At 41.5% G+C, this 21,963-nt stretch overlaps 1 protein-coding gene across 3 annotated transcripts in view; it reads left to right on the forward strand.

Annotated features, from left to right (window-relative positions):
• Positions 1 to 11,795: 11,795 nt before the first annotated feature.
• Positions 11,796 to 21,963, forward strand: part of FRMD3 (FERM domain containing 3) — a 356,347-nt gene continuing 346,179 nt past the window's right edge. For 2 of the 3 annotated variants that reach the window (XM_061163768.1, XM_061163767.1), the window contains exon 1: positions 12,125 to 12,415. In XM_061163768.1, the coding sequence (XP_061019751.1) occupies positions 12,269 to 12,415 (147 nt within the window). In that variant the 5' untranslated portion in view covers positions 12,125 to 12,268. Of the gene's footprint in view, positions 11,934 to 12,124; positions 12,416 to 21,963 lie in introns of those variants that run through there. The other variant, XM_061163769.1, reaches the window with a different exon arrangement.

The following is a 21,963-nucleotide window of genomic DNA, read 5'->3' on the forward strand; positions in this document are numbered from 1 at the left end:
GAAAAAGAAGAGGAAGCTAAGCCCAAAGTTAGAACAAGGAGAAAAATATTAAAGGTTAGTGCAGAGATAATTGAAATAAAAGAAAAACAAAGAGAAAATCAATGAAACTCAAAGTTGATTCTTTGCAAAGTTCAACAAAATTGACAAAACTTTTGGAGTAAGAAAAAAGAGAAGACTAAAACTATGAAAATCAGAAATGAAAGTAATTACTGATTCTAAAAATAAGGATTATAAGAAAATACTAGGGGCAACTGTATGCCAAAAATTGGATAATCTAGATAAAATGGAAAAGTTTCTAGAAATTCAAAATCTACCAAGGCTAGATCACAAAAAAATTAGAAAATCTGAATAGACTGTCTGAATAGTAAGGAGATTGAATCAGTTATCAAAATCTCTGGACAGAAAGCCTGAGTCTGATAGCTTCTCTGGTTAATTCTACCAAATATTTAATAGCTGCAGCTGGTCTTTCTCAAACTTTTCCAAAAGTTGAAGAGGAGGGAACATTTCCTAAGTCATTCTGTGAGGCCAGCATTATCTTCATACTCAAACCAGAGTCACTACCTGAAAACTACAAACCAATATACCTTATGAGTATTGGCAAAAGTCCTCAACAAAACATTAATAAATGGAACTCAGAAGCATATTAAAAGGATTATATACCATGACCAAGTGGTATTTATTCCTGGAATGCAAGGTTGATTCAACATGAAAAGTGATAAATGTGGTACACCAAGTTCACAAAATAAAAGAAAAACCCATATCTCATATCTCAACCCATATCTCAATGGACACAGAGAATTTGACAAAATTCAGCTTTTTCAAAGTTCATGATAAAAACACTCAACAAACTAGGAATAGAAGGACATTACCTCAACATAATAAAAGCCACATATGAAAACCCCTACTAAACATCATACTCAATGGTGAAAGACTAAATAGCTTTTCCTCTAAGATCACAAGAAAGGATAGGATGCCCAGTCTTGCCACTTCTATTCAACATTGTACTGGAAGTCCTAGTCAGGGCAGTTAGGCAAGAAAAAGAAGTAAATGCACCTAAATTAGGAAGAAGCAAATTTACCTTTGTAGATAATATGGTCTTGTGAGTAGAAAACCCTAAAGATTTTTTTATAAAATCCTGTTATAAGTAATAAGTGAATTCAGTAAAGTAGTAGGATACAAGGTTAACATGCAAAACTTAGTTACATTTCTATACACAACAATATGAAATGGAAATTATAAAAATTCAATTTACAATAGCACCAAAAAGAAAATACTTAGGAATTAACCAGGTGGCGCTAATGGTAAAGAACCTGCCTGCAAATGCAGGGGGCGTAAGAGACCTGGGTTCAATCCCTGGGTTGGGAAGATCTGCTGGAGAAGAGAATGGCAACTCACTCTAATATTCTTGCCTGGAGAATCCTATGGACAGAGGAACCTGGTGGGCAACTAACTATAGGGCTGCAAAGAGTTGGACACGACTGAAGCAGCTTAGCACATAAGAAGGCAAAATATTTGTACAGTGAAAACTACAAAACATGTTAAAATAAAGAAGACATAAATGGAAACACAACCTGTGTTTATATACTAGAATATTTACTATTCTTAAGATAGTATACGGTCACCCAAAGTGACCTACAGATTCAGTGCAATTCCTGTCTGAATCCTAGTGATGATTTTGGTAGAAATAGAAAAACCCATCCTAAAATCCATGTAGACGCTCAAGGGACCCTGAATAACCAAAGCAAACTTGAAAAAGAACAAAACTGGAGAATCAACACTTGCTGACTTCAAAGCTTACTATAAAGCTACAGTAGTCAACACAGCATATTACAGGCATAATAGACATAAAGACCAACAGAATAGCATAGGGAGCCTAGAAATAAGCTCTCGCATATGTGGTCAAATGATTTCGGACAAGGATGCCAAGACCATAGTGGGGAAAATTACAGTGTTTTCAACACGTGATGCTGGGAAAAGTGGGTATGCATATGGACCAGAATTAAGTTGGACCCTTAGCTAACACCGTATACAAAAATTAACTCAAAATGAATCAAGGACCTCAATGTATGATATAAAACAATAAAACTAGTAGAAGAAAACATCGGATGAAAGCTTTATGGCATTGGATTTGGCAATTATTTCTTAGATATGATATAAAAATTACAGGTAACAGGAAAAAATAAAAAAATTGAACCTCATAAAGATTAAAAAAAACTGTGCAACAGGATAAAAAGGCAACCCACAGAATGGAAGAAGATATTTGCAAATCATATATCTGATAGGGGATGAATATCCAGAACATATCAGTTCAGTAAGTTCAGTCTCTCCGTCATGCCCAACTCTGCGACCTCATGGACTGCAGCATGCCAGGCCTCCCTGTCCATCACCAACTCCCAGAGTTTACTCAAACTCATGTCCATTGAGTCAGTGATGCCATCCAACCATCTCATCCTCTGTTGTCCCCTTCTCCTCCCACCTTCAATCGTTCCTAGCATCAGGGTCTTTTCAAATGAGTCAGTTCTCATCAGGTGGCCAAAGTATTGGAGTTTCAGCGTCAGCATCAGTCCTTCCAATGAATATTCAGGACTGATTTCCTTTAGGATGGACCGGTTGGATCTCTTTGCAGTCCAAGGGACTCTCAAGAGTCTTCTCCAACAGCACAGTTCAAAAGCATCAATTCTTCAGTGCTCAGCTTTCTTTATAGTCCAACTCTCACATCCATACATGACTGCTGGAAAAACCATAGATTTGACTAGTTGGACTTTTGTTGACAAAATAATGTCTCTGCTTTTTAATGTGCTGTCTAGGTTGGTCATAACTTTTCTTCCAAGGAGCAAGTGTCTTTTAATTTAATTGCTGCAGTCACCATCTGCAGTGATTTTGGAGCCCCCCCCCCATATATATATATATAGAGAGAGAAATACTACAGAATACAAAACAACCCAATTAAAAAATGGCCATAAGACTTGATAGACATTTATCCAAAGATATATAAGTGACCAATAAGCACATGAAAAGATGTTCATTTAGGTAAATATAAATCAAAACAACAATGCTTACACCCATTAGGATGACTACTATCAAAAAAAATAGAAAACAGCAAGTATGGGAGAGAATGTGGTGAAATTGGAACACTTGTGCGTTGTGGGTGGGAACAGAAAATGGTACAGCCATTGTGGAAAAGGATATAGTGGCTCCTCAAAAAATTAAAATTAAAACTACCATGTGATTAAGTAATTCTGGATATATACCCAGAAGAATTGAAAGTAGGGTCTCAAAGAGATATTTATATACCTATGTTTATAGCAGTACTATTCATAGTAGCTAAAACATGGAAGCAATTCAAGTGTCTATCAGTGGGTGAACGGATAAGCAAAATGTGGTATACATATAGTATAATGATATTCAGCCTTAAACACAAATTAAATTCTGTGATATGCTACAACATGGATGAACCTTAAGGACAATATGCTGAGTGAAATGAGCCAGTCACAAAAGATAAATACTGTATTATTCCACTTATGAAGTACATTGAGTTGTCAAATGAGTGGTGAGTGCTTGGAGCTGGGGGAAGGGTGAGATGAATAGGAAGTATTGTTTAACTGCATAAAACTCCCAGATGAAAAGTGTTCTGGAGATGGATAGTGGTGATATTTGCTCACCACTATGAAATACTACTGAACTGTACCCTTTAAATAGTTATGATGGTGGATTTTATGTTATCTGTATTTTACCACAATAGGAAATTTAATAACATCAAAAATTCAAAGAAATGAAGTTTGCAAAAAATAAAATGAAAAATTCAAACTTAATTTTCACTTAATTAAATAGCAAAAATTCTGACAAGTGCACAAAATATAAATATTACTGCCTTCCTATAGCATAAAATATATGGAAAAATCAATCTCCTGAAGTTGAAAAGATACATTTAATGAGTAGAATTCATTAAATTATGTTTCTTTTTCTGTTTTTTAAAAAAAATTATTTATTTTAATTGGAGGCTAATTGCTTTACAAGATTGTGGTGTTTTTTTTGCCATACATCAGCATGAATCAGCCATGGGTGTACTCTTCTTCTGTTTTTAGAAATACAAAGAAATTCCAGCAATACCTGAATTTGGCTAATGCAAATTTCCAAAGCAAACAAAAATGAAAAGCAAGAAGCAACAGTAGAAAGAATTAATGAAAATCAATAATTTAATAGCAAATATTATCAACAATGAAAAACCAAAAGTATGTTAATTGAAAAATTACAAAAATTAATTTAAGAATAACACTAAATATTTTATATTCATCTGAAAGGCAAAGCATCTTACCAATCAAAACCAAATTAATTAAATTAACCATCAGATGAGTGTGATGATCTGACAGGCAATCAAAGGCACAGGCAGGTGCTATGTGGTGATGCCACTGCTGGGTGCCCTCCTGTGACAAGTCAATAATGCATGGAATTCTATGTCCTCAATTACAATTTACTAAATGCAAGAATTTAATTGAAGGAGCCATATAAATGGTGTTCAAAATATTTTCAGTGGCCAGTTTTTGTTGTTGTGGGCTTAAACAATGGAAATTAGTTTTCTCACCATTCTGGAGGCTGGGAAATCCAAGATTAGTTGGTAGCCAGTCAGTTCCTGGTGGAAGCTCTCTTCCTCTTGCAGATGGCTGCCTTTTCCCTATGTCCTCACATGGTGAAAATTGATCTATTTTTAAGTACTCTTAATTTTTTTAAGAGCACTTTTATGTTTATAGAAAAACTGTGCAGTAAGTACAAAGGGTTCCTACATATCCTACCTCCTCCCTCCCACTCCTGCTTTCCCCTATTATTGTCATCTTGGCCTTTCCCAGAATGTCACACAGTTGGAATCATACAGTCTGTAGCCTTTTCAGACTGGCTTCTTTCACTTAGCAATATGTCCAATGTTGGCCAATAAGTTTGCTCAGGTTTCTCCATAACATCTTATGGAAAACCCAAAGGAACTTTTTGGCCAATCAAAAATTTGAGGTTCCTTCATGTCTTTTTGTGGCTTGATCGCTCAGTTTTGAAAATTTATTTTTATTGCTGAATAGTATTCCATTGTATGAATGTACTACAACTTATCTATTCACCTATCGAAGGACATCTTGGATGTTTCCAATTTTTGGCAATTATCAATAAAAAAGCTGTTACCAACATTTGTGTGTAGGTATTTTTGTGGACATAGTTTTCTTCTCATTTGGGTTAGTACCTAGGAGCACAATTGCTGGATTGTAGGGTAAGCCTGTGTTTAGCTTTGTAAACTACCAAACTGTATTCCAAAGTGGTTGTACCATTTTACATTCCCACCAGCAATGAATGGGAGTTCTTCCTGCTCCACATTCTTGTCAGCATTTGGTATTGTCAGTGTTTTAGATTTTGCTCTCTAATAGATGTGTGAAGTGAAGTGAAATGAAGTCACTCAGTTGTGTCCGACTCTTTGCGATTCCATGGACTGTAGCCTACTAGGCTCCTCAGTCCATGGAATTTTCCAGGCAAGAGTACTGGAATGAATTGCCATTTCCTTCTCCAGGGGATCTTCCCAACCCAGGGATCGAGCTCGGGTCTCCTGCATTACAGGCAGATGCTTTACCGTCTGAGCCACCAGATATCTTAATATAGTTAATTTTGCAATTGTCATATGAAGTTTGATATTGAGAATCTTTTCCTGTGTTTATTTGCCTTCTTTGGTGAAGTGTCTGTAAAGATCTTCTGCCTATTTTAAAATTGGATTATTTATTATTTTGAATTGTAGGAGTTGTATATTTTAGATACGTATCCTTTGTCTGATATGTGTTGCACAAATATTTTCTTTCAGTTTGTATTTTGTCTTCTCATTCTCTTAACAGTGTCTTTTGCAGAGCAAAAGTTTTAAATTTTAATCAAGTCCAACTTATGCTTTTGGTGTTGTATCTAAAAGTCATCACTGAACTCAAAATTACCTTCATTTTTCCCCTATATTATCTTCTAGAAGTTTTATAGTTTTGTATTTTACATTTGGCCTTACGACCCATTTGAGTTAATTTTTATGAATAGTATCTAGATTATTATTTTTTTTTCACATATGGATATCAGATTGTTCCAGCACACAGAAAGGGTAGTGAAAAAAAAAAAAAATCCAACGACTATTATTTTTCCACTGGATTTACTTTGGTTTTTCATAAGAGATCAGTTTACTCTATTTGTGTGGGTCTGTTTCTGGGCTCTGTATTCCATTCCATTAATTTATTTGTCTATTCTTTCAACAGTACCATGTTGTCCTGATCATAATTTACACTGTTTTATTTATTTATTTTTTTTACACTGTTTTAAATTTAGGTAGTGTTAGTTTTCCAACTTTGTTTTTCTTCAGTATTGTGTTGGCTATTTTGGGTCTTTTGCTTTGCCATATAAAATTTAGCAAAAGTTTGTCAATATCTACAAAATAACTGTTGGAATTTGATTTGAATTGCATTGAATCTATAGATGATGAGAAGACTTGACTTCTTAACAGTGTTGAGTCTTCCCACTCGCTTTCTTAACAGTGTTGAGTCTTCTCACTCGCAGACATGGAGTATCTCTCCAATTATTTAGTTCTTTGATTTTTCTTTAGTGTTTTTATATAGAATGTATATATATTTCATTAGATTTATACATAAGTATTTCTTTTTCAATCATCAATTTTAATGGTCATGAAAATACTTTAAAATAATTTTTAAAACTCAATGCACAATATTTACAACCATCACTTTTTAAATACTTTTTAAAATTAGAGGACAGTTGCTTTATGGTATTGTGTTGGTTTCTGCCATACATCAACATGAATCAGCCACAGGTATACATGTGTCCCCTCCCTCTTAACCCTCCCTCCCACCTCCCACCCCATCCTACCCCTTTAGGTTGTCACGCAGCACCAGATTTGAGCTCCCTGGGTCATATAGCAAATTCCCACTGGCTATCTCAATTTGTTCTGTCCTCTCATTCCCCTACTGTGTCCACAAGTCTGTTCTCTATGTCTGTGTCTCCATTGCTGCTCTGCAAATAGGTTCATTAGTACCATCTTTCTAGATTGTATATGTGTGTTAATATACAATATTTGTTTTTCTCTTTCTGACTTACATCACTCTGTATAATAGGCTCTAGGTTCATCTACCTCATTAAGACTGACTCAAACGCATTCCTTTTTATAGCTGAATAATATTCCACTGTATATATATACCACAATTTCCTTATCCATTCATCTGTTGATGGACATATAGGTTGCATCCATGTCCTAGCTATTGTAAATAGTGCTGCGATGAACATTGGGGTACAAGTGTCTTTTTCAGTTATGGTTTCCTCAGGGTTTATGGCCAGGAGTGGGACTGTTGGCTCACTTAATAGTTTTATTCCTAGTTTTTAAAGGAATCTCCATATTCTCTGTAGTGGCTGTATCCATTTACATTCCCACCAATAGTGTGAGAGGACTCTCTTTTCTCCACAACTATCAAATCACTCTTTTGTGGCCAGGCTGCCTGTTTTCCAGTGGCTCATCAAAGGGCTATGATGTATGGGTTGGGAATATTTTTTTTTAGTGTTTGGAAGCCCCTTAAGAGTTTAAGGTTTGCATTAAAAAATATTTATCTATTTATTATTGGCTGCGATGGGTCTTCATTGCTGCCTGAGGGCTTTCTCTAGTTGCGGCCAGCAGGGGCCACTCTTCGTTATGGTGCATGGGCTTCCCATTGCAGTGGCTTCTCTTGTTGCTGAGCATGGGTTCTAGGGCACTCAGGTTTCAGTAGTTGCAGCACGTGGGCTCAGCAGTTTTGGCTGGTGGGCTCTAGATTACAGGCTCAGTAGTTGTGGCACATGGGTCTTAGTTGCTCTGCAGCATGTGGGATCTCCCCAGATCAGGGATCAAACCTGTGTCCCCTGCATTGGCAGGCAGATTCTTAACCACTGAACTGTGAGGAAATCCTGGGAAGTTTTTGATAAGGAACTGCAGCTACTACCACTGAGCATGAGGTTTTACAATCTCTCCCACTGCCACTTCTTTATTAAGAATTGGGCCTTGCTGGTTCTTCTGTGCTGTTGGCCAGTTTTCTCACTCCTCAGGCTGATTCATCTTTCCGTCACTCAAATGTTTCTGGTTGTCTGTAGGGATGGGTTCAGACTTGGAAATTTTTGTAGGGGAGTTTAGTCTGTTTTTTATTGGTCAGACCTAGAAATTTTGTCTGTTCTACAGATCAAGGACTTTAGTTGGCTGTCTAGTGATCAGCAAATTCCTGCGGGTCATATTACTCTGAAGTGATTTGGGTCCCGCTACTCATGAATGTCCCCTTGCCCTCCTGGGCACTGAAAGTTAAGTATCACTATTTGTCCTCTGCTAATTCAGGTTCCCATTATCTCCATTTAAATCAGGGAGCTCCTTTCAGCTGCAGGGTTTTTCATAGCACCTCTGATCACAGAGAACAGCCACTGTGGTACTTTTCAAAGATGGTGGTGCTTCCTTCACCAACAACTCTCCAGAAGCCGTGGTGGAGGCCCCCTCAGGTTCATCATTACGAGAGATGAGCTGTCTATATATGAACATTTACTTCAGTGTTTCCTTCTCCGTGATTCGTTGGACTTTTTCCTTTACAAATATCAGGGAATTTTCTTCTCATTTTCATTTAGCTGAGACCAGAAGTCAATCAATTTACATAGAAGGTACATTGAAACCAGAGTCACTGGAAAGTGCACTCAAATCAACAGATTTAGGTTTATTTATATACATACTTTTCTGTTTAAATTAGCAAGACCTTGCAATTCTTTCTCTCCTTGGGTTTGACTTTGTAATTGGCTTTCTGTGGGTGTCTGGATCTGACTCCAATATTAAGAGTTAATATTAAGTATTAACAGTATCCAGAGTTGGTGGATGAAGTGTGGCAAGGAGATTGACTGCCCTTTCCAAGGTAACTGCCTCAGGTGAGATTGGAATAGGGTCTTCAAACAAGGCAGGAACAGCCTAATTAATATAAGGGAAGAAGAGGCTTTGGATCTGCTATCAAGAGGGGCTTGGGGACTTGATTTCCTAGGAATTATCCAAATCCTCCTTTATGGTTTCATTTCTACACCCAGATTTCCACTCTTTCTTGATGGTAACTATCTCTCCCACATGAAATCTGGTGAGGCTGGTAACTCAGTTGACTTTATCATTTGGCAACATGTAGAAAAGATTTTGAGTTGGCTTTTTAGTGATTCAACTGATAATACTTTTAGCACTGTCATTGAAAGCATACAGGTTGTTAAAAGGTTGTGAACTGAGAATTTAGGACTCTGAGTGTGTCATTGTTTTTCTTAAGTGGTCCAGTTTTAAGCTTATCCTTGAGTCCATTCTTTGAATACATCTTGCTCTTCATGGCCACTCAGTTTCTAAAAGCCTTCTCTTCAGAGAAGAGAAGGTCACTCCAGGTGACCATATGCAGTAATTTCCCCAGCTGTTTTCCATGTATTCCAAGGGCTTCCAAATTGTACATTAAAGTTGTTGAATCTCAGCCTTCCATACCAGGCCAGATAGCCAATCTCAGATTCTCCTCATTTCTTCAAAGACTGTTGCTTGCAATTCTGCTTTGGGTGACCCTCGTTCTGTCCTTTTCCCTCCTGTCTTTCTCTTCTGCTTCCTTTAAATTTGAGGAATTTCAAATTTTAGGGTATTGAGCATGACTCTTTCAGAGATAAAAGGTTGCTACAATAATGAGGGACAAGTATATAGGTTTGAAAGAAAAGTTTAGGTTGTCTGGCATGATGACTTTTCCTTGATCTCTAGGCTGTCTTAGAACTGCTCTTTGGGTTGGGAGAGATGATTCAACCCCAAGTGTACTTTTCATATGGGATTGGAACACCCTCAACACTTCCATCTCATATGCACGTGGAGCTTTACAGAGTATAGACGTGTCTCACCTTGCTTCATCCCAGTTTCTCAGCCACCTGTGAGATGTGCTCACCTTTGAAGTTGAGAAAAGAAATAAAGAGTCTTTCCCAGGATTCCCAGTGTTGGCCAGTAGCTGGGCCAAGACTGCAATCCCAGACTCTCCACACTGACCTTCCCTTCAGATCCTGCTCTAACATTCCTCCGCCCAGGAAAGACTACACATGGAGGTCCACATATTACTATCTAAATGGTAACAAGCAATAATCAAGCTATCAACTGTTAAATAAAATATACTCTACTCTCCTATCTTAACAGTTTGGAGTTTCCAGAAGCAAATGCTGAGACTGAATTTGGCCTGTTGGTTATTTATTTGTTGTTCAGTTGTTCAATCGTGTCCGACTTTTTGTGACCCCATGGACAGCAGCATGCCAGACTTATTAATACTATCTCCCAGAGTTTACTCAGACTCATGTCCATTGATTCGATGATGCCATCCAACCATCTCATCCTCTGTCGTCCCCTTCTCCTTCTGCCCTCAATCTTTCCCAGCATCAGGGTCTTTTCCAATGAGTCGGCTCTTCACATCAGGGTATTTATACTAGCCATCAACACAGGGAGGAAGCAGGAGGGGGTAGAAGGAGGAATCTGACTGCAGTGCAGACCTCAGGCAAGCCTCAGCCAACCCCAAGGGGGTGTCTGAGAGTATATATGGTCCATCAGAGTGTATCAAGTTTAGGTGAAATAACTAGACCATCCCTCCCTACTCAAAGACAGGGCATATCTTTGGATGGGGGCCTCTGAAGCAAGAGCTGACAGTTGGGCAATGAGTCCTTCCTGTAACAAATACCCCTTAATAATGACCTGTTGAGCTCAGAAAAGGGCAGCAGGGAGAGAATCTCCCTCTTTTCCCATTTCTGGACGGCTTGGACTCCACTCCAGTCTCAGTCCACCTGCCTCCACAGCTGCCCCTTGGGCCTATCAGCACATCACACAGGGGCTTGAGCCACCCTAGGAAAGACAGAGGGGCAGAAGACTCCCATCCCCAACATCCTGGAGGTGGAATCTCAGGGTCCCAAGTGCAGAGACTGGCCTAAAACTGGACAGGTCACACCTCCATTCTCAGGCAATAGAATCCATTCCTAGGGAGCAGAAGGAACTCTCTAAGGGGGAATGGGCAGAATAAAGACCTTCTCCCCCAGGTCTGTGTGCCATGCTGTGCTCAGTGGGATCCAACTCTTTGCCACCCCATGGACTGTAGCTGCCAGGAGCCTCTGATTGTGGAATTCTTCAGGCAGGAATACTGGAGTGGGTTACCATGCCCTCCTCCAGGTGATCTTCCCAACCTAGGGATCGAACCCAGGTCTCCACAGTGCAGGTGGATTACTATCTGAGCCACCAGGGAAGTCCAAGAATACGGGGGCGGGTAGCCTATCCCTTCTCCAGGGGATCGTCTCAGCCCAGGAATCGAACCAGGGTCTCCTGCATTGCAGGCGGATTTCTTTATCAGCTGTGCCACCGGGGAAGCCCAAAGTGCTGCTACCAAAGATCTTAGTGAGGTGTTGGGAGACAAATGAGAAACTGATTAAGGAAGGTTCTGAGTTTCTCAGAGGAGACTGACTCTCAGTTAATATTAAACAAAGGCTTACAAAATTCCTCACGAGTACCAGCGACTGTGACTACTAGCCTTATTGTTGTTGTACCGAGGCAAGGGCCTCATGCTATTCTCGGGGTTCGTGAGGTCCAATAATCCTCTCCCACGGTGGAATCCTCCCTGCGGGTGTAGGTCTGGATCGCCCTCCACGCCCCCTTGCCTGCCGCCAAGTCGCTGGGGCCAAGCAGAGCAGGGCGCTGTCGGGCGCGTGGGGGAGCCGGGGCAGGGACGAGCTCGCTCAGGAGCCAGAGTGATCGCGGCCGGAGAGGGAGGAGGCTGCCGGGCCCAGCCTGACGCAGAGGCGGCGGCAGCAGCGGAGCAGGCCACTGCCGGGGCGTCCCGGCCACCGGCGCCAGCCCGCTCTCCGCCTTCTCCTGTCGCTGCTCCTCGCGCGTGGGAGTGAGTGCTTCGCGCGCCCGCCGGGGGGCACGGGCCCCGGGCATCTTCGGCCAGCGAGCCCGAGCGGAGGGAGGTGCAGGAGCGCTCGCAAGGGGCGGAGGCGGGGAAAGGAGCGGGCGAGGCGGAGGCGAGGGAGCGGAGGGAGGGGACCGTGGAGAGGGAGGGACCCGCCTGCCGCGCCCTGGCCGCTCGGCATGTGTGGCTGCAGGCGCCGGTTGTCGCTGCTGTCCGGGGGCTGAGCCGCGCCCGGGTGTCCAGGGCAGTGTGTGTGTGTCCGCGCGGGCGAGCGCCGCGCCGGCCCCGAGCCTCCCGCTCGCTTCCCCGGGCCGCGGTGCATGTTCGCCTCCTGCCACTGTGTGCCGAGAGGCAGGAGGACCATGAAAATGATCCACTTTCGGAGCTCCAGCATCAAATCGCTCAGCCAGGAGATGAAATGCACCATCCGGCTGCTGGACGACTCGGAGATCTCCTGCCACATCCAGGTGCCGGGGCGAGGGAGCGGACTAGGCGTCGGGCGTGGGACTGGGGGGCCTCTACGGGTGGGCGTGCGCGCGAAGGCAAGGAACCCACCCGGGGGCCTACTAGAAAGCCAGATTTCTCTTCCTCCGCTCTGAGTCTGGGAGCCCTACTAAGGGATGGGGGGTGGGGTGGGGGACTGTCCCCCGCAGGCACCGGGCGTGCGTTATCAATTCCCGGGGCCCCTTCCTCTGGCTTACTCACTGCGCTCACGTCTCGCTGCACCTAGGATAGTGGACACAGGGCAGCTGCCTCCTGGGGGACTCTAACCCCTCTGTTTCCTAACCTGTCGGGAAATATGAGTTCTGAGAACCCAGAGAGGTACCTGCATGTCGCCCAGTCTTCCTTCTTCCACGTGGAGAAGGCATGCATCAGCATGGATCCACTCATTCTTTCTCTGGCGCCTGGGTTCCGAAGGTGCCTTCAATCCCAGGGATCTGCTCCAGCTCCCTGCCTCCCCTCTACCGGTGGCCTTTACTTCTTAGCGTGGGGCAGCGGCGAAGTTTCCCGGGAGTGAGAGAGGCCAGGCAGCCCCGGGCTCCAAGCCTTAAGGGATGGTGCACGCTGCGCGGACTGGAGCTACCTCCAAAGGAATCCTTTGAAATCTGAGTGTTTCAGGGAAAAGGGCTCTGAGGCCAGCAGGGAGGGAATGCTGCAGGACCTGGGTCCCGGGAGAAATCGCCCTTTGGGATATTGGTGACATGTGCTCTGGACCAAGTTGGAGAAGGCCAGAGTTGTGTAGGCGAAGGCAGCTTTGATGGCAACTCCATCCTCCAGTACTTAAGTGCCTCTGGGCTTGCAGGAGATCTGTGAGATGCAATGGTGTGTGTGTGTGTGAGCGCACTCTCAGTGTTTGTATATGTAGGCACGTGTGTGCCCTCTCCGAAGACTCAGGGCACACAACCTGGAAAGGTCATGTTAGGGTTCAGCACTATTAGCTTTTGACTTTTAAGTCTCTTTACTTATTTATCTCTGGAATTTCCTCTTCTCACCTACTCAAGTCTTGAAGGTCTGAGACTGACTGAGCTGTTTTTAAAACACTGGGCACCCATTCTGTTGAGATATGAATGGAAGCAGCGTCTCCCAGTGGCAGGAATCTGCTTCTGGGCTGTGTTAACTAAGAATGAATTAATGAATGGTCTCCCCCCGCCCCCCACCCCCCGCCTTTTTTTTTCTTTTTGTGGGAGCTAGTGACACGGGGACAGTGACTCCTAACTTGTAAGTTGACAACTGGCTAAGTTTCCCGGCAGGAATGTAGTGCTCCATGACCTCCCATTAAAGTGGGCTCCCACTGACTTTTCTCTAGAACCTTGGATTTCATTTTGAACTAAGCACTGCTGCTAAACTTAATAATAAAAGGATTAGCAGGATAGGCAGTTTTTCTGCTGCCACAGTGTTGCATGGAAACATTTGGCATGTGTTGTCTTGTGTTTCAGAGAGAGGAGTTTGCCCATTTTACCTTGAGTCCTCAAGTGGGTGTACGGGAACTTTAACCCGTATTGAATATGTAGGTAATAAAGGGGTCAGTCACAGAGAGTGGGGCTGTTGACTTTTCCAGAGCTGTCTCCACCCTCTATCTGCCCTGTCCTGTCTCACTTGGAGTTGACACCACTGTTTTGTTTTTTTTTTTCTGTTTATGGGAGGGAATCTTCCTTAGAATGGATAAATAGTCCCCAGAGGACATGTATGTGCTGTCTGGTGATCTGGCAAACAGTAGATTGTAGTCAGTCTAATAACAGTTTGGAACATTAGAGTTTGTATGGCCCAACTGATGCCAAAGAGGTTAAAATGCTATGTTCCAAATGTTGATTTTGGCATTGCTTGAGAAAATCAAATGTTTTACTTGGAAGCACATCTGCCCCCAAATGGTGATTATCATTTAATCAATTAAAATGAATCAAAAGATGATTTTGGTGATTTTGGACATTATACCTGCCTAGAGTATTTCAAACCTGGGAATTGATATTACATTTCTGAGCATAAGGTCACAAAAACCTTTCCATTTGTTTAGGACAAAGACAAAGTGATTTAAAAAAAAAAAACAAACCTTTGAAGTCACTAGTATATGCCCTGGGGAATCCATCTGTCTTTTGTTTCTTGCTTGCCTTTTCCCTCCGGTCTAGAGAATCACAAAGTTAAGAGAGTGTATAGAGTGTTACACAAATTTTCCATCTATAACCCATGCAAGGTGTGAAGTATGTTTTTTTTTTTTTTGGCAAAACAATAGGTTTTAAATATTCTTTTCCAAAGTATATGATTTGTGTTGCTGACAAAGAAAACTTGACAAAGAAAACTTTCAGTGTAATGGCTCAGCGTCAGCAGCCTGACAGCCACTTGCTCTGTCTCTTCATAGGATCTAGGATGCTGTTCCATTGTGTCAATTGCATGTGACTGTTTAGTAGAAGTGAAAGAGGATTCCAACTGGATAGGGAGCAAAAGGAGAGTCTAGGGCACTAGGCAGGGGCCTGGGGAAGGAAGGGAGTTGCTGAATGTTCCCCATTGTTGTTGTTCAGTAGCAAAGTCATGTCCAACCCTTTGCAACCCCATGGGCTGCAGCAGGCAAGACTTCCCTGTCCTTTGCTATCTCCCGGAGTTTGCTCAAACTCATGTCCTTTGACTCGGTGATGCCATCCAACCATCTCATCCCCTGTCACCCCCTTCTCCTCCTGCCCTCAATCTTTCCCAGCATCAGGGTCTTTTCGAATGAGTTGGTTCTATTGGTCTTTTCCAACAGAGCCAACCCTGCAAGTCTGGAGACTGTGGAAGGACATGGCTTAGTTCTCACTTCTTTCATTCAGTCATGCTGTTTCAAGCAGAGTAGAGTTCTAGTTGTCTTCCCGATTCCATCCACATTTTCAGATGCTGGCAGAGTGTTCATCAGTCCTTCTAATGAGCTTGCCATTTTTAATACTGATTTTTATTGTGTAAGTTGTAGACTTTTCATATTATTTATTCTTTATTGAGTCCTGGTAAACATGATTGTTATTATTGGAATTGGCTGGAAAATTATAAAAATTTGTATTTGAATAGAAACTCTGGCACTGTGTGTAGCACCTCAGTCAGTCCATTCAGTTCAGTCACTCAGTCATGTCTGACTCTTTGTGACCCCATGAATCACAGCATGCCAGGCCTCCCTGTCCATCACCAACTCCTGGAGTTTACTCAGACTCATGTGCATCGAGTCAGTGATGCCATCCAGCCATCTCATCCTCTGTTGTCCCCTTCTCCTCCTGCCCCCAATCCCTCCCAGCATCAGGGTCTTTTCCAGTGAGTCAACTCTTCACATGAGGTGGCCAAAGTACTGGAGTTTCAGCTTCAGCATCAGTCCTTCCAGTGAATACCCAGGACTGATCTCCTGCTGCTGCTAAGTCACTTCAGTCGTGTCCGACTCTTGGCGACCCCACGGACTGCAGCCTACCAGGCTCCTCCATCTATGGGATTTTCCAGGCAAGAGTACTGGAGTGGGTTGCCATTGCTTTCTCCGGATCTCCTAGTGGGTGCTTAATAATTATTTGTAGATGTAGATTGCATAATTTCTGTTTGGGCTGTTAAATTCATGAGGGTAGGAACTCTTGTTATGGTTGTTGTTCTTCAAGGAGTCTCAGTACCTAGAGCCAAACTTGACATATAGTTGTGGTCAATAAACACTTGCTGAATGAACAAATGCTACTGATCCAGTATTTAATGTGGCTCATTACCTGTCATCATGAGGATAGCATGACCTCATTGGGTTGAGAATAAGGAGATACATAGTTTAGTTATGTTACCAACCAGTTTGACATGTAGTGAGTCATTTGACATTTGGAATCAGTGTTTCTTCTTTTGTAAAATAAGGGATTTGGGTTAGAATGGATGTCTCCAGTTTATAAAGTCTATAGTTTATCTGTTACCTAGACCAATTACCTTTGAGTAAAACATTGCTATTGACAGATTATTATACATATTATCTCATGTGATGTTCAATCCTGTCCTGTGTTATCTCCATTTTGTTGTGTTATTGAATATTTCCTCAATTTTATGGGTATAGAAAATGAGGTGCAGAGAGATTAGGCAACTTGAGTCACCTGGTAAATAAGTAGATTGAAGCCGTGTCATTTGACTTAGAATCCAGAGCCCTGCTTCTCTGCAGCTGCCTCCTGAGACTTGAGAGGATGTTTAGGCTGCAAGTAAAAGAGCAGCTGAGTTAAAGTGGCTAGAGTAATAAGGACACTTATCATCTTACCTAATGAGAAGTCCCGAGGCAGGGTAGCTTCAGAGTTGTTCAGCAGCCTCTGCATGGACCAGGCGCTTTCCATCTTTCTACTCTGCCCCCTTAGCTCGTCTCCTTTGTCACTTAGAGTTCTCATTATAAGGTGGTTGTGAATGTCCTTCAGGTACTAACACATCCACCATGTAAGAGGTGGGATTGCCTGTTGCATTTCTTTTTATCATAGAGGAACACCATTCCTGGAGGCTCCCATCAGTCCTCCCGTTAGATCCCATTGCCCAGGATTGAATCCTATACCCATAACTTAGCTGTAAAAGAGTCTAGAAATGTGAATATTTGGTATCTGTACTCCTCACTCTCTATAATGGGAGATGGACTTTGACTTCATGGAAGTAATGGAGGGGAGTGTGTGTGTGTGTTAGGGGGTGGGGAACTGCTGGTGGCTAAGTAAGCAGTAGTGTCTTTCAGAATAGATCAAATTGAGTAATAATTATTGTTACAACAAAACTGTTAGTAACGTTTAATAAGATGTTAGCTGAGCCCTGGCTTATTTTAGGCACTCTTTGTATGATCAAATTCCGCAGCAAGAATAATTATTGGATAATCCTTTGTAGCTTGTGTTGTTAAATATCAGTTCAGTCCTTGCTGAGCCCATGGGTTCTGTGCAGCTACACCCTGTCTTGTGTAGAGCAAGCATCTCTGCTCTTGCTGAAGTGGCAGCATGGCCAAGTGGTTGAGAGCTTGTGGTCCAGAGTACTACTTGCCTGGGTTTGAACCCTGGCTCTAACCATTGACTAGTCAGGTGACTTTGGATAAGTCACTTTACCAGTTTGGCTTCAGTTTCCTCATCTGTAAAGTGGGGGTAGTAATGGTACAACTCCATGCTCTTGTTGTAACAATCAAACATACCATATATAGTGCTAGTGCTAAGTCGCTTTCAGTTGCGTCCGACTCTTTGTGACCCCAGGGACTGAAGCCCACCAGGCTCCTCTGTTCATGGGATTCTCCAGGCAAGAATACTGGAGTGGGTTGCCATTTCCGTCTCCAGGGGATCTTCCCAACCAGAGATCGAACCTGCGTCTCTTATGTCTCCTGCATTGGCAGGCAGTTTCTTTACCGCTAGTGCCACTTAGGAAGCCCATGCAATATATACCAAGTACTTAATACCTGGCCCACAGTAAGAACTGAAAATATACTGACTGTTGTCTTACTATTATGTGAAGGTATATTGGATTTACTCCTAAATAGTGTGAAGGCTCTGGCTTGGAATCTAATGTCTTTAAGCCCAAACTCCATCACTTTCTGACTGTGTAAGACCTCAAGTGAATCACTGGGCCTCCTGTTTTTAATCTGAAATGGGCATAATAATTCCTCAATTGCCAATCTCTATTGGGTTGTTGAGATGAAATCTATAAAAGCATGTTGTAAATGCTAAAAAATCACCCAAATGCAGAATACTATTCTAATTAATTTAGTTAAAAAGGAGAAAATTGTTTACTGCATCCTAAGTTCCTTATCTGTTTGAACAGGAATTGGGGGTCACATGCAAACATACATATGTGCTCAAAATCAGGCCCCACGATGAGCCTGCAGGTGAAATCCGCACTAGGTTCGGGTAACAGCCACTCATGTTCTGTTAGTAAGGACGACCCAACTCTTTTCTCTATCAGACTCATCTGGAGTGCCATTCAGAGTACAGTGACTATCAGACACTAAAGGAATAGAAGAGAGAGGCAATTTGTTAAATACCGTGGTCTAGCTCTGATTTGTTTAGGCCTAGATTACATGGGCCAGCTCTTTGTGTTAAGTATATTCTGACAGAAAAGTAATGTTATTTCAATACTCTGCTAAGATCTTATCTCTTGATGTCCTCGGAGTGAAGGCAAAGTGTATTGACCATGCTGCTGCTGCTTCTGCTGCTGCTAAGTCACTTCAGTTGTGTCCAACTCTATGCGACCCTGTAGATGGCAGCCCACCAGGCTCCCCTGTCCCTGGGATTTTCCAGGCAAGAGTACTGGGGTGGGTTGCCGTTTCCTTCTCCAGTGTTGACCATGGGGAGGATGCAGTACTGTTAGCTCCACATCACTGGACAATATATCAGCTGGGTGCTCTTAACTGACAAATTCCAATTCAAACTGGCTTTAACATTAAAGATATTTACTGGATCAGCACTTCCCTGGTGGCTCAGATGGTAAAGAAAATGCCTGCAATGCAGACCTGGGTTTGATCTCTGGATTGGGAACATCCCCTGGATAAAGGAATGGCAACCCACTCCAATATTCTTGCCTGGAGAATCCCATGAACAGAGGAGCTTGGCAGGCTGCAGTCCATGGGGTTGCAAGGAGTCAGACACAACTGAGTGACTAACACACACACATACACACACACACAGAGGATCACATATCCAGAAATTTTGAGTTAAGTAGGGATCTAATTCAAGAACTATCCTGCCTTTTTGTGAGGCTTTATCCTCAGACTGTAGTGAAATGGTTATAGCAGTTCCAGTTCTCACATTTTCATGGGACACCCTCCAGAGGAATTGAAAAACTACTTCCAACTCAGCATTCCAAGCAAAAGTCCTGCAGTCATTTTGATCAGACCTCCTGGGTCACATGCCACCCTGAACAGTGAGTGAAATCACTGTTCTGATGCTGATTAGCTTAAGGTGTGTGATTAGCTTAAGGTGCCTTCGGACTCAGAGTGGAATCAGTTTTCTTTCTGGTGGTGGTCTGCATGGGGGAGAGAGAGGTCAATGCCTGGAAATCAGGGTTCTCTTCCAAAGGAGAAAGAGGGGGAGGGGAAGATGGCTGCTAGGAAGTTTACCATACTAGATGTTTTGTCTGGGTCAGTGATTCTCAAAGTACATTCTGGGGACCCCCAGGAGTCCCTGAGATCCTTTCAGGGGGTCCCTGAGTGTTCAAACTATTTTCAAAATAATATTAAGATGTTGTTTGCCTCTTTTAGGTTAAGGAGTTTTACTGAGATATAATTTACATACTATAAAATTCATCCATTTCAAGTGTATAACTTTAAGATACTCACAGAATTGTGCAGCCATCACCACAATCAGACAATCCCCCAAAGAAACTCTATGCCCTTTAGTAGTCATACTCCCTTTTCCCCCTAAACTTCCCAGCCCTAGGTAACCGCTGATCTACTTTTTGTCTCTATAGATTTGTTGGTTGTGGCCATTTGATGAAAATGAAGTCACATAATGATCTTTTGTGTCTGACTTCTTTCACTTGCATAATTGCTAGGTTCATCCATGTTGTAGCATGTATCAGTATTTCTTTCCTTTTAATTGGCGAATAATATTCTATTGAATGGATAGATCACAGTTTACCCTCAGTTGATGAAAATTTGGGTTGTTTCCACTTTTTGGCTATTTTGAAGAATGTTGCAGTGAATATTCCAGTAAAATTTGCCATTTCCCTTGGGTATATACCTGGGAGTGAAATTACTGGGCCATAGAGTAACTGTGTTTAATCTTTTGAATTGAATAGTTTGCCAGACTATTATCCCAAGCAGCTGCACCATTTTACATTTCCACCAGCAATGTATAAGGGTTTTAGTTTCTCCACATCCTTGCCAACACTTGTTATTATCTGTTTGATTATAAACTGTCGTAGTGGGTGTGAAGTGATACCTTATTATGGTTTTGATTTGCATTTCCTTGATGCTAATGATGTTGACCATCATTTCATGTGCTTATTGGCTGTTTGTCTATCTTCTTTGGAGAACTGTCTATTTGGATCCTTTGCCTATTTTAAAATTGGATTGTTGCTTTATTATTGAGTTCTAATAATTCTTCACATATTCTGGATACAGACTCTTTATTTGATAAATGATTTACAGACATTTTTCTCATTCTGTGGGTTTTTTTAGTCTGATGGTGTCAAAATTTTAAAAATTTTGATGAAATCCAATTTATCTGTTTTTTCTTTTTTTCCTTGTGATTTTTTGTGTCATAGCTAACTAACTGTTGCCTAAGGTCATGGATTTATACCTGTGTCTTCTTTAAACAGTTTTATAGTTTTAGCTATTATATGTGGGTCTTTGATTCATTATTTTACTGATATGTGATTTGGATATCATAAATGTCACCATTTTAAAGTGTCAAATTCAGTAGCTTTAGTATATTCACATTATATACTGTATATACAGCCATTACTGCTAATTCCAGAACATTTTCATCATCCCCCCAAATAAAACTGTTCCTGTTAATAGTCACTCCCCATCTGACCCATTTTGAATTAGTTTTATGTGTGATGTGAGGCAGAGGTCCAACTTGATTCTCGTGCATGTGGATATCCAGTTGTCTCAGCACCGTTTGTTGAAAAAACTATTTTCCTGTTTGTCACTCTTGTTGCGATGTTGATTGCCTTTCCACTCTCATGCTCTCGTAAGTGTACAATGGAGTTTTCCAGAGGCTGGAAAACATGTGACATAACAACACATTAACTACAGAAGCAGATGGGAGGATCCAGCTGTCTTCTATTGAGCCAGACACTAAAGATGCTAAAAATGTAAAAAGCACTACTGTTCTCAATTAATTGGCTTTATTTTGTAAAACAAAGTTATTTTTCATAAAAGAATGCTATTTATGTTCATGTGCAATGGGTTTGTTATTTTTTAAATGAATCAATTATTGATTATTTTAAAAGAGGTGCTAGTTAAGGCAAACACAGTTAAGACCATAGCTGAGCAGAATGCTTGGGAAATGGATTATCTGATTAAATAATTTCAAAAACTTGTCAGTCTCTCAATTCTTCACTAATTAAAGTACTTTTTTAAAATGCAAAAAAAAAAATCATCAGTGAATATTGAGATATACCACCCAAATAAACAAAAGTTCTATAGATCCTCAATAGTGTAAAGGAATTTTGAGGCCAATAAGCTCAAGAATTGCTGGTTTTGGTGATTGCCAATTTACTGAACTTCCTGAAAAAAATTTTAATAGTCCTAAGTAAAACAAAGAACTATTCCCATGCATCTTGGGTCTCCGGGATTGCAAATTATAAGTACTTGAAATGATGTCAGATAAGTAAAAAATCCCAGCATGTGCATAAAAAATGTGTATATGTATATTTGAAATTCTTAATATTAACCATATACTTGTGTGTGTGTGTGTGTGTACATTGCAGTGTTAAGAGTAGACGATCAAGGGCAGGCTCTTCTGTCATAAGCATTTCCCAATTGCACTTGCTCTCCAGCTGAATCTCATTTTTTTCAACTCTAATAATTTGGAGTCTTACTTTGAGACCCCTCTTTTCATTGTGGAAAATGTACAGCGACAATGCATTGTGT

The sequence above is a fragment of the Dama dama genome, chromosome 16 (assembly GCF_033118175.1).
Source record: "Dama dama isolate Ldn47 chromosome 16, ASM3311817v1, whole genome shotgun sequence".
Taxonomy (NCBI): domain Eukaryota; kingdom Metazoa; phylum Chordata; class Mammalia; order Artiodactyla; family Cervidae; genus Dama; species Dama dama.